The sequence below is a fragment of the Thermobia domestica genome, chromosome 4 (assembly GCF_964235325.1).
Source record: "Thermobia domestica chromosome 4, izTheDome1.hap1.1, whole genome shotgun sequence".
Classification (NCBI taxonomy): domain Eukaryota; kingdom Metazoa; phylum Arthropoda; class Insecta; order Zygentoma; family Lepismatidae; genus Thermobia; species Thermobia domestica.
The window spans coordinates 305,384,855-305,398,114 of NC_137457.1; the positions used below are offsets into that span (position 1 = coordinate 305,384,855).

Consider the following 13,260-nt stretch of genomic DNA (forward strand, 5'->3'; position numbering starts at 1 on the left):
CATCGAATCAATTTCGACTTTTCTTTATTGAATCCAGAAATATCGGACTTCTAATTTTAATTTCTGATCCTTCCTTATGATATCGAATCAATTTCGACTTTTCTTTATTGAATCCAGAAATATCGGACTTCTAATCTTAATTTCTGATCCTTCCTTATGATATCGAATCAATTTCGACTTTTCTTTATTGAATCCAGAAATATCGGACTTCTAATCTTAATTTCTGATCCTTCCTTATGACATCGAATCAATTTCGACTTTTCTTTATTGAATCCAGAAATATCGGACTTCTAATCTTAATTTCTGATCCTTCCTTATGATATCGAATCAATTTCGACTTTTCTTTATTGAATCCAGAAATATCGGACTTCTAATCTTAATTTCTGATCCTTCCTTATGATATCGAATCAATTTCGACTTTTCTTTATTGAATCCAGAAATATCGGACTTCTAATCTTAATTTCTGATCCTTCCTTATGATATCGAATCAATTTCGACTTTTCTTTATTGAATCCAGAAATATCGGACTTCTAATCTTAATTTCTGATCCTTCCTTATGACATCGAATCAATTTCGACTTTTCTTTATTGAATCCAGAAATATCGGACTTCTAATCTTAATTTCTGATCCTTCCTTATGACATCGAATCAATTTCGACTTTTCTTTATTGAATCCAGAAATATCAGACTTCTAATCTTAATTTCTGATCCTTCCTTATGACATCGAATCAATTTTGACTTTTCTTTATTGAATCCAGAAATATCGGACTTCTAATCTTAATTTCTGATCCTTCCTTATGATATCGAATCAATTTCGACTTTTCTTTATTGAATCCAGAAATATCGGACTTCTAATCTTAATTTCTGATCCTTCCTTATGATATCGAATCAATTTCGACTTTTCTTTATTGAATTCTCAATATAATAATAATAATAAAGTAATGCAGGGAATAATATAGACAACATTTAAAACAAACATTGATATTTCAGAACTTTATAAAGTAAGTTACAAACAGAGTATATACAAAACTTCTGTGCTAACCTATAATTCATTAAGTCTACTTCAGCTACGCAATTTTAACACGGCTACTCACTTGCACTAGCATCTGACCGCACACAAAGAAATCAATACGTGAACCGTTCATCCTTATTGGTTTTCAGTTCATATTCTTTTTCTAATAAATACAGTTTGTTTGAAACTTTGCCAAAAGACTCTGTCTGCCAATACGTAACACCCATAGCAAGCAGAGCATTCGCTATTGCCAGCGACTGGAGACGACCAGAGTAAGGCTTCAAAATATTTTGCCACAATTTCGCAGCTGCTCTGAAATCCTGATGAACTGATGGAACATCATAAGTGTAATGTCTTATAGCAAACTGTAAGAATTTGAAAAAAAAAAAAAAAGATTAATTTGGAATGAATATTTTAAATACCATGTGTTAATTTACGTAAATAAGAGTGATCATGTTATCAAATGCTCCCATCATTTTGTGTGCTAACCGTCTCAAAATCATGGATTTTTTAAAGATAATTTTAAATTTTCAGTTAGGAAACTACTGCTCGTACCCAACTTAGATTTATAGTTTGTATATAATTATGTTCAGAATAAATCGGGTTTCCTAGTGATACAACACACTGCCTACCAGATGCAAAACTACATATAGTGTAGCCAAACCCAAACTATCACTTAACTCAGTATGATATGTTTATTCCGTAGAAAATACGAAAACTCGATTTCGGGGCTTTTCAAGAATTTTGTGGCCCCTGATCCAAAAACTAATTATTAGTCAAGATCGCAATCTTTTAAACCATTTTTTTCCCATCATTCCTAAATCTTCTTTTTTAAGTTTTCAAGGAAATGAAAACCTGGTAACCTATTTGGGCCTCCACTGCGTTTCAGGGTGCAGTTAGCTACACAAAAGTTAACCCGAAAAATCAAAATTATAGTAACCTTTTAGTATTACTAATAGCTGAAGTAATTTCTAAAATTCCTGATACTTTCAGCGAGTGCCCATTTTCAAGGACCGCAGACCATTCTGCAAATCATATTTTGCAGTAAGATCTTCATATGTTTATAGCTTCAAAATCAGTTTCAAAGTATAACGTAGTAATATGTTTTGAAACACTTGGAAGCTTCACAATCCTAAACTTTACACCCAGGTTAGGGTGGAACATGCACTTAACAATTATTACAGAAATCTAAATTTGTCACTTCTATCTGGCAGGTATATAAGAGTATTAATATCTACTTGAAACTTCTCTTGAAGTAGTTTTCTACATTCATGAAACAATGAAACTTGTGAATCCCTCATATAGGAGTTACTTTTTCAAAATACGTTACTTCGTATGTAAATTAAAAAAGTACAACTGAGATTGAAGCCATAAGCATGTGACTATTTTACTGCAATATATGATTTAAACCTCTACAGTCCTCGAAAATGAATACGCGCTGAAGTATCCGAAATATTTCAGCAACTAGAAATATAAAATCTAGTATAGTTTTTATCTTGTAATATGTATTCTATACATTCTAGTGTTAATCAATATAACCAATGGCTGAACATAAAATTAGCGATTCGAAAATTTGAATGTTAAAAAAAAAGAAAAGAAAAAGAAAGAAGATGTAGATTATTTCAAGAGGAATTTTTAGTACATATTAATACTCTCATATATTGCAAGATAAAAAAATAACACATTTAAAATTTATTAATTACTGTATTAAATATACTTTACACTCTCACATAGTTTGAAGTGGAAAGGTATAGGATTATGGAATCCCCACGTACTAGTTAGTTTTTCAAAATACGTTACTTCGTAAAAGTACGTTGAAAGGTGGTTAGTAGTTACGAAGATATAGAACTCGCGACTATCGAGTCGCTGTCGTATTCGGTAAATCTCTAGCCTTTCCTTCTCCAGTTTTCTCCCATATGAATCTTCACACCCTGCGCGTAGCAATGGAACAGCTACGAAATCATGTGTACTGCTGTCAACAATCATCTTTCGAAACTTGCAGGACTATTTTATTATGTCACTTTTTCACACTTTTAATCTTCTTTTGTTTTATTGTTTTGCTTTCCAACTTACACTACAACGATTAAACGTGCTCTACAATAATTAATATAGGTTTATTTATTATTATACTGTTCTTCACGCCCTCAGCTAATCAGAAGCGACCACCTGGTTGCCAAATCCTGGAAACCAGGGAGGGGGTAAACCTCAGTTCGAGCTAGGAGAAAGTAGCCGGTAGACCGAGTGTTCCGCGCGTGGGGATACTGATTGATTGCACTCGAGATCCCCACGCGCGCGACACCCGGTCCACCGGCTACCCTCTACCGACTCGAACTGAACCTTTCCCCCCTGGTTCCCAGGCTTTGTAGACCCGGTAACCAGAAATTTGCTCCTGATTGGCTGAGGGCAGTTAGAGGATCGAGCGCGTCGCTCGTGAGATTCATTAGCTTATTTAACTCTGTAGGTGCATATGAAACTTGAGAAGGCATCAAATTGTATCCTTGTTCTTTCAAAATAGGAATGAAATATGGTACACGTCAAATTTTCTTTAAAAAACAATAATGTAACGGCTTGATTGTCCACATAAATATGGTCAGTGTTTCTTTCAGGTTTTTTGGGGACACTGCCTCCCCCTAGAGCTCTGAGACTGCTCTCCGGAGGAGACCAAGGTAATAAGTCTATAATACAACAACAATAATAAATAGAATAGTACCGTGTGAAAATAATATGCGCCCCTCGAAATACTAAATGTGACCCCCGGAACATTTTTCTTAAAGAAACGCTGGTTGGGATAGTGAAGAACAGTGGCAAAGGCCACAGCCAAAAATTCCATGAGAAAGATTGAGTAAGACACAACCCTGTCCACTGAAAAATGGTGTTTCCCTGCATGTCTACCACCGCTAAGGAGGTGGGAGTGGCATCAGAGTAACATTTAACAAAAGTAGATTGTTGTTGCCAATAGGACAAGAACGTATTACAACACATAGCTAAAACATATCGAAGGTGTTAAGGTAAACATGATAAGCCTCATTTCCAACTTTTTTACTTTTTTTCAAGAGAAAAAAAAATTCTAACTTCCATTTACATCCTTTCAAGACTCAAGAATAAAAAATTGTTTATTTGCCTTTCAATAATACACACAAGCTTACAATATTTTTCTCACCTATAGCGAGCTGAATAAGATAAAAATCCACATTTTCAATTTTTTGAGGATTACGACCTTTTATCTTAACACCGTCGATATGAAAACATATTACAATTTAACACAGCGTATGCAATGGAAAAAGATAATGATGTTATCGGTGTGGCCCATATAATGTAACCAGTCAAGATTTGTCTGGTTCACTTGGAGCGCAATAACAAAGACCATGGACATGTAGATATGATTTGTAAGTATCTGTGTCAATCGACAATTGATTGAGATCAAAATCCACGTTGACTCCCACGAAGGTAAGGGAGCGAGTGGGTTGTAAGACAGACTTTTGGACATTAAAAGTCCAAGCTGTTTGGTTTTGCCTGTTTGTTGCAAGTTGTATTTTGGTCCCAACAACAAAATGTCGTCATAGTAAACGAGAAACCGGACAAGATATGCAATAGAGCTTGAAGCTCTTGTGCAACAAATCGTTGCATTATGAGAAGGCTTAAGGAACACCCCACAGACAAACGTATAAATCGAAACCCACTGTATATTGCTGACATTTAATACCAAAATATTTTCTAGTATTCAAAGACAGACTGACAAGATAAAAACCCAGCGATAAATCAAGTTCTAGCATAAAATCATCAGGTGTAGCAACCTGAACAATATCAATAATTCCAGGCAAAGTGACGTTGATACAGTTATAAAATTTGATTCATTGACTACAGTCGCATATCACCCTGTATGAGGAACCTTTAGATATGAAAAAAAAAAGTGCAGAAAGTTCAACGATACCTGCTTCCTCCAAGGCGAGAAGAACTGGAAGACATCCTGGGTGAGTGCGTCAAATTTGACGTGGGGCCTGCAGAAGGGGATTATGTGTACCAGTCCCTGTTACAGATTAATGTTGGATGCTCTTCCACTCAATGAATTTTGATACCTCCTGAGTCGCGTATTAGGTAAGTCGGAGGTTGGTGTACATTGTTTTTATTATTATTATCATTATTTATACATATTTCTGGGCATTACTGGGATCTATGGCTTTAAGCTCGTCACGTTATGAAGGATGATATCACTTGGTAACCACTATCCAGATAAGGAGGAGGAAGGAAGGAAGGAAGCTGCCTGGGGCCTATATGCTAGGTATCATCTGGGAATTTGCTGGCGTGAATAAGGAAAACCAGAGAAAACTTCAATCAGGATGGCTGGCCAGAAAAATCTGTTACACCGTTCCAACCGAGCGTTCCCACCAAGAATCGAACCTGGGACCTCTCGTACTAAAGGGGAGAGTGTTAGTGAATACTATACATTGCGACTAGGCAGTTCTGTGTTGGTGTTGAATCTTGAATATGTAAATTAATAAAAATTCTTACCATGAAATTAGCGAAAGGTGATAATATCAGTGGGTAGACAATTCCAACTCCAGTTTGAATAAGCGCTGATCTCATTTGAAGGCATATAAAACATTCGGGTCTTTGAAGGAGAATATCACTAGTAACATACTGAAAAGAGAAATTAAAAAAAAAAAAAAAAAGTTAGTGTCATATTCAGAAAAGTCACCACCGTCGCAACGATCCGTGAGTTATTCTTTTTATTCCTTTATTTTAGTTGTTGCTGGTACTGTAAAAGTGCCGTACATACTGAGTGCGTATGTCTCTAGTCGCAAGCTTCTCCATGTCTAAAATTCACGAATATGGTACACGCATAATCTGTCTGTTTCTCACGAAATGTCCTTGTTGCTCATAGAAGATAAGATTTTAGTGTGCAGTTCCTGGAAGCCAAACGAAATGGAGGGAAATAAAATTTCCCCCCTCAAATCATAAATCGACAGTTTTAAAATGACATGTACACGTATTTATTTTGCAGTTTTCAATTTGAATCATCTCAGTTGTATCGGCATATCCACATTTTCTGTTTTAAACTACAAAATCAAGCAAAACTTTTTCTACATCTCGATATTTGCACTTTTGCCCTCGAAGTGAACGCCGACTTTTCAAATTATTTAAGAGTTTATCTTCACCTGCACACCACCGACGAAGTTTTTATCATCAACATCAAATCCGTGTCGGTGTTCCTTTGCATAGCTGATAACTTAAAGTTCAAATTAGTTTACGTCACCAGCTCTACCAATACGCAAAACCTGTCCTGTTGGTGATGAGTCATTCTTAGTTATGCGAGAGTTGAAGAAGAGAAAGGAGAGAAATGCAACTCAAACTACTGTTTAACTGAACTTTTTCGTAAATTTAATAGTGCGACCTATATTCGAGATTCATTATTTTCTATAATCTCGTGTCAAAAGTTTAGGTGCGGCCTATATTCGCTCAAATACGCTATACGGACAGTTGCGACTGTGGCGACATCACTTGGATACTTCACACAACTAAATATCCATTTATTGATAGGATGCATTTTCACTATCTAAAAGATAAAAGGAAATCTTGCCTTAACATTTATTAACACTAAATTAACGTATGCAATGATCGTTTATTTATGATTTCTTATAACAACATCGAGTGGAAGCAAAAAGTATTCTCTTTCCTAAAATACTACATTCCAACAAACAAACAGGTCTGATTCGTATTCCGCTGCTCAAGAATCAGAAAACTGCTCCATAAAAACTAACTCTTACAGCAGCTGCGATATTCGTTCTACAATTTGTGATACGGCTTCTAGCAGAAATGAGTGAATATTACTACTATGTTACACACAAAGAGTAACAAAGTGAATGGCTGGACTGGGATTCGCACCCGGGATCTTCGGCATACTGTGCCAATGCGTTAACCACTACACTACCCAGTTCGCTTCCCAGAATAGCCATAGTCTCTCACTTCTGAAGTCGGTGCTCTCCACTCAGACCACGTAGCTTCTTGTACAACAGCCTAGCTGCTGTGGTTGGACAATCCAGTGTCCATATATTGAGAACATCTTTTTCACGGTTATATCATATCATATATATTAATGAAAGGAGCAAAAATTGAAGGAAATTTGGAAATCAGTGTCGTTATCCAATTCCCTTAAATAATCTTAACTTTCTCCCCAATAACCTCTCTTTCAAAGACGCCACTGCAGCATGTTACATATCGTTGGAAAGACCATACCATCACCCTTCAAATCCACTATGTATCACCTCTGTAGAATAACTATAGGGTGAGCAACACGCAACATAAAATCAAGAATGGTTCACAACCTGTAGCTGTCAAAGCGTTGAGATTACGACCTATGTTGCCTTTTTCCGCTTAAAATCACTCATACTACTATTTCTTAAAGTACCGCCCCTTCTTCCTGAGACACTCTGTATAATAAAACTTCTTACCTCTTTACCGCGTGATGGCGTGAGAGACCAGGATTCGATTCCCGGCGGGAGCTCATGTGGTTCGGATTATACGTTAATCAGTAGGTCCTGTTTCATATAGCCTCGTTGCTGAAAGGGACGTTAAACTCAAAATCAATTCAACTCAACTCAACTCTTTACCTCGTGAATTCAAATCACAAAAAAGACTGAAAAACAAAGGTAAAATGGATTCTGTTTTCATTACGGTCAAGACTATAGTTTAGACATTGGAAAAATATCATAAAAATATATGGATTCAGTTACACTAACATTCAAAAAACGGTAAATTTGGGCGTATACGAGGTTATATGTGACTGGAACCAAACACTACAGATGGTCGTTCGGTTTATATTGGACCGAATTACAAACGCCATTGTCACCTGGGGACTGACGCTAGAATGATCCATTTGCTGGCGTAAGCAGTAGCGTGTCTCAAGTTGTGTCGTCAAATGGTGTCTAAATTATACCATCATGGGAAGGTATACTTACCAGTGACGGGAGCATGAGTTCACACCGAGAGGTACCCATCCTTAAACCCACGACTCTTGGTCACCGGGGTCCTTTCCTCTTTCTCACGACGCATGGTCACCGAGAGTACCTCACCTCAAAGTCCACGACGTTTGGTCACCGGGTTCCTACCTTAATCTTACCCAAGTAGGTATTAGAGGAATTACTTATTATAATTGTGTATATAAGAAGACTTTTTATAATAAAACGGTGAAGTGAAAGTCCAAATCCCGAGTACATTTTATTGCTCTACCCAAGAAATTTTACAATATGGACAAGGCTTCAAGCAACACTGCTCTTTCAGAAAATGGAACGTGGAACTTTTATCAGAAAATGGAACGAGAATATTGCAAAGCATTCCTGTGAAGAGCCCTGATGCCAGCTGAATGAAATTCTGCGGCTTTGGCCTGTTGAAAAGACGCCTCCAACATCGGCGTCCATGTATCCTCGCTGTTCTCTGGAAAAGTTTCTTGCCTGTGCATCGTCGGATGTTTTTCTCCAATGGAAAGTTAGATGTCGGGCGTTAGTCGATGATACTACGGGTCCAACAAAACACCATCGTTTAGTCATAAGGTGAATACTATTCAAAAATCACTTCGTTATAAACCGAACAACTTTCTGTATATTGGTATGACAGACAGGAAGGGAAATAAAATCTTTTAAGTTTTACGTCACACGATTATGCCGGCTAGGCTACAGGAGATGGTGATGATGAGAAATGAATGAAATGGTGGAATGAAGAAAGTGGAAGGAAACAGGGGAATCCCGAGAAAACCCACGCACACGGTGTTTGTCTAACTTGGTGCGAACTGTGATCGATGCACGGACCGCATTCACCTGAGGTGAACGCTCTACTACTGAGTCACCGCGGCTCCTGGTATGACAGAAAGGATTACAGACATTACAGGGTTCCTACTGATCTGGAGAAATTTATTTCCCTGACCTTTGGCAGAAAATACCCTGATATTCATGACAGGTGTCGGATGACGTTGCCATATAAATAAAGAATAAATAACGGTGAACATTTATATATTAGAATATTTACTCTATATTGACAAATAGTAATCAATTGCTCATACGTACACTCATGTCCAAAATGATTGTCGCATATCTATAGCTGTCTTCTTGTAAGAATATAATTCGATATTTTTTTTAAATATATATTTCTGAATTTATTTGGCCTGTTTTGACTTACAATATGGAGAGTATTGTTACAGAATATAAATTTAAAATGTAGAATGTAATGATATTTACAACAAATATACGTATTGTTAAAATAAACACAAAAATACTGAAAGAACAATTGGATACACACATGCTTGGAGTATTCTGTTTAAAATCATGCCCTGAGAATATCTGATTTGCTAAGGCGATCTCTGTTCTAAAACTGCATGATAACACTGCGTGAGGATTCAATGGCAGAATTTTGAATCACATTTCACCGAAAATGAAAATTACTTCATTATTATAAAAATTGCAACATAGGTTACAAAAATACATTTTATATATATTATTAATTAGCAGAAATTGCGTGAGTTTGATGAGAGGAGGGTGGTTACAGAAGGAAGATTTCTTCCAGTGCCTTTCCCGGTGGAAGCGTTCTTAGCATCGCTGCTACGTTCCCTCTTTGTACAGCCATACTTAATCTCTGTATAAGAAAGGCTGAAGCTCGAGTGTCGCCTGTGTTGAGAGTTATTCGGCGCCCAACTTCTTTAATAAAGTTTAGTCCTTCGTGACCCCATGACCCACAAGTTGCGATGGTGACGAAGTGGTATTTGTCCAAGAGCTTGTTATATTTTCGTCTCTTTTCAGATTCTCTACGAGTTGCGACCATCCCAGCTTTTGTGGAAGAAGTAGGAAAATTAGAGGGGGCTAGATTTTGCAGGATACTTTTAATACTGATACTATGTGTATAATCGGGAAATGTATATTTGTGGTAAATTTCATAGGAAAAGAATTATAAATACGAAAATTAGAATGAGTAAAACAAAATGTTGCTAAATGGACAAGAACATTTTCGTTTTATTGTTCTTATTTATTGCTCTTTTGACATGAAATTTGCCACATACATGTCTTTGCCGATTATACACATATCAACATTATACGAAATACCGGGGGAATTCGTTATCAAATTATATTCCTACAACAACATATTTATAGATATGCGACAATAATTTGGGACATGAGTGTACATTCTACTTACCTCCAATAAAAATATGAGCAACGTCCCATATAATGCTTGACTAAGCTGAAATTGGTGTCATTAATGTTAGAAAAATATGTTTTATAAAATTTCCCCGGTCTTCCCTGAGCTGCACCATTTGCCCTGAGTTTTCAATGGCTTTCCTGACTTCTCTGACCAATAGGAATCCTGCACTGAGATATAAGGGTCGCCAATGACATAAATCAATCAGTATCAGGATTATCAAAATACTCATGGGTGTGAGTATAACAGTCAAGCATGTAGAAAATCGTCCCATTCCTCATAAGCTTCGGCTTCCACCTAACCTTATTGCTCTTACCTCATTTTGAAACAAACTTCCAACAATCGTGGGCGCGAGTACAACAGCCAAGTATGAAGAAAGTCGTCCCTCGGTTACCAGCTTCAACTTTCGTCTAAAGATACTATTGATGTAGATCCCAGACACAGCAGCAGCAAACCCGAGAACGCCAAATCCATAACGAAAGGCCCAGCTGAAAAATAAAGCATTCAATATTACTTGTCGTATTTGGCGCGCGTAGATTAAGGAATTAGAAGAATCTGTAAGTCACTTTTAAAGCAAACACTATCAACATTTTTTGCCGTTAAAACAATTTTTATAATCAAAGATATATTATATCAACGCCCAGGAAGAATTCTGTCGTCTTTTTTCTTCTTTTGAGTCAGTACTAAAAGAAAAAACACTTTTTTTTTTCGTCGTTGTTAACTCTTATGTATTACCGTGAAAAATAGAGCATAGGAAATACTGTAAGGTCCCTCAGAGAGTCTAATTAAAAATAGGTAATTATTGGTGTTTCGTACAAAAATTTTATACAGATACATTTTAAAGCAATACTTTATTTCATTACACTCTAACTGAGACTATCACTGACATCATCATCATCCAAAATAGAGAAGAAATACTTGATGACCTCGTCACCAGGTAACAGGCACAACTACAACAGAATAGTCAAGTCATGTCATCTTCTTGAGATTGTTGCTTGAAGTAACTGGTTTTAGCCCTTTGAAATTAGTTTTTTATAAGTGCAATTTCATTCTCATCCGAAGATGGGCGGGACGTAGAAGGTAACGCCTTCTCTGCAGGTTTAAAAAAATGAAATGAAATGAAATCTTTGAGTTTTACGTCCCACGGTTATGCCGGTTAGGCTAAAGGAGACGGTAATGATGAGTAATGAATGAAATGGTGGAATGAAGAAAGTGGGAGGAAACGGGAGAACCCCGAGAAAACCCACGCACACGGTGTTTGTCCACCACAAAGTTCACATAGCGGGGACTGAGATCGAACACGGGACCCCAAGCACCAGAGGTAAACGCTCTACCACTGAGCCACCGCGGCCCTCTGCAGGTTTCAAGTTACCTATTGCTTCAAATAGTAAGCTTAGGAAGAAAGAGACAAGGACACAAACAATGAAGCTTAATGTAAAAATAAATAAATAAATAAATAAAATAAAAAATAAACAAAAATAAAAAACACCTTCTTTTTGCTACACACCCAAACTTACTTTATTAAGTCAATATGAAGTAATTTTAGGGAACAATATATTAGTAGTTCCTGCCATCTATTGAGCATTATGTAAACTACTAATTTTGATCATTTGCTAAAAAAAAAAAAAAAAGAGAGAGAGAGAGAGAGAAATAATTGATTACTTACATGAGTATTATCTTGGATGGTAAACAATCTTTTTTTATATATACATAAAAGCAAAACAACAGGAAACGATATTTTCTGTTCAACATATTAAACATATACAGGGGAGAAAATACAAGAACAGACTTACAGATATTCGCGTTCATTTTAGGAGATATACTGCATTAAATATTTCTGGGATCCCAAAAGGACCCCACGGTAGTACACAAGGGTTAAACATATCGTTGTATGTCGTTATAAACATCTTCACTATTAAATAGAAATCTACGACTTTTTCTTCAAAAAAAAAAAAAAAAAATCTTCGACAGATATAATGTTAACAATGTACCTATCAAACGCTTTTCATCTCAAAAAGATCTAGGTGTTGTTTTTGATGAAAAATTCTCATTTGAGGATCATATCGGTTCGATATCATCCAGAGCTATGAACCTACTAGAGACCTGCACGGGCCGAATGTTTCGGCCGGAGCTCAATCCAGCCCGAATGTACCTAGGCCCGGGCCCGAAAAGTTTTGGAGATTTTCGGCCCGAGCCCGGCCCGGCCCGATAAGTTTTTTTAAAAATTCTTGGCCCAAGCCCGGCCCGGGCCCGATAAATTTCAAAAGTTTTTGGCCCGATAAATTTTTTAAAAATTTAGCTCGAGACCCAATCTTTCTCAAAATTTAGTATTAAACTTGACCAAACCCCCAGAAACATTTTCTAAACTCTGGTTCACAACCTGACGCTTGCCTCCTGAATGGTTCCATTGCCTCCTAGAACTTTGTCTGTCATCGAGAGAACAAAAACTCCATTTCCTGTAATAAAAATCTTACTTAATTGATTTTTAACATAAAGTGAAGATGGCAATATTGTTTAGCTTCAGGCAAAAATTTCCCATCCCTTCTTGTAATAATTTGGGTTCAGCGAAGGTCAAGGTCAGAGCTCAATTTACCGCGCAATGCCTGCAATCCTCTATAGTGAAAGTGGAGCCGCTAAGGAACACTATATGTAAATAGCTATTGCGTTCTTTGTAACATTTTTCACGGTACACTTCTTCAACGTTTGGCTTTATTCCAATTATCGTTTAACGAAAGTCAATAATTATTAAAGAATTGCAATTAATCGGTCTCAGCCCGGCCCGACCTGAAGAGAAATCAGTGTCGGCCTGCCTAAGCCCGGCCCGGCCCAAAGAAATAACAGAGTCGGCCCGTCCAAGTCCGGCCCGTGCAGGTCTCTAGAACCTACTTGGTCTACTCTTTACATTTCCGGAAATACAAAGTCTCCTTGTCCTTAGGATGTTCTATAAGGCTTTTATTTCTTCGATCATAGAATATTGCTCTTCCATATGGAACATGACAGTACCTGCTAATCTATCTCGCATTGAGTTGGTATTAAACTTCTTTCTTGCCATAGTTAGATTTAGAATTC

General features: G+C 36.8%; 1 protein-coding gene across 2 annotated transcripts in view; it reads right to left on the minus strand.

Annotated features, from left to right (window-relative positions):
• Nucleotides 1–977: 977 nt before the first annotated feature.
• LOC145684274 (transmembrane protein 126) overlaps nt 978–13,260 on the minus strand; it is a 34,022-nt gene continuing 21,739 nt past the window's right edge. For both annotated transcript variants that reach the window (XM_081756417.1, XM_081756418.1), the window contains exons 3-5: nt 10,508–10,679; nt 5,521–5,649; nt 978–1,376 (exon numbers count right to left, since the gene is read on the minus strand). In XM_081756417.1, the coding sequence (XP_081612543.1) occupies nt 1,125–1,376; nt 5,521–5,649; nt 10,508–10,679 (553 nt within the window). In that variant the 3' untranslated portion in view covers nt 978–1,124. The remainder of the gene's footprint in view (nt 1,377–5,520; nt 5,650–10,507; nt 10,680–13,260) is intronic.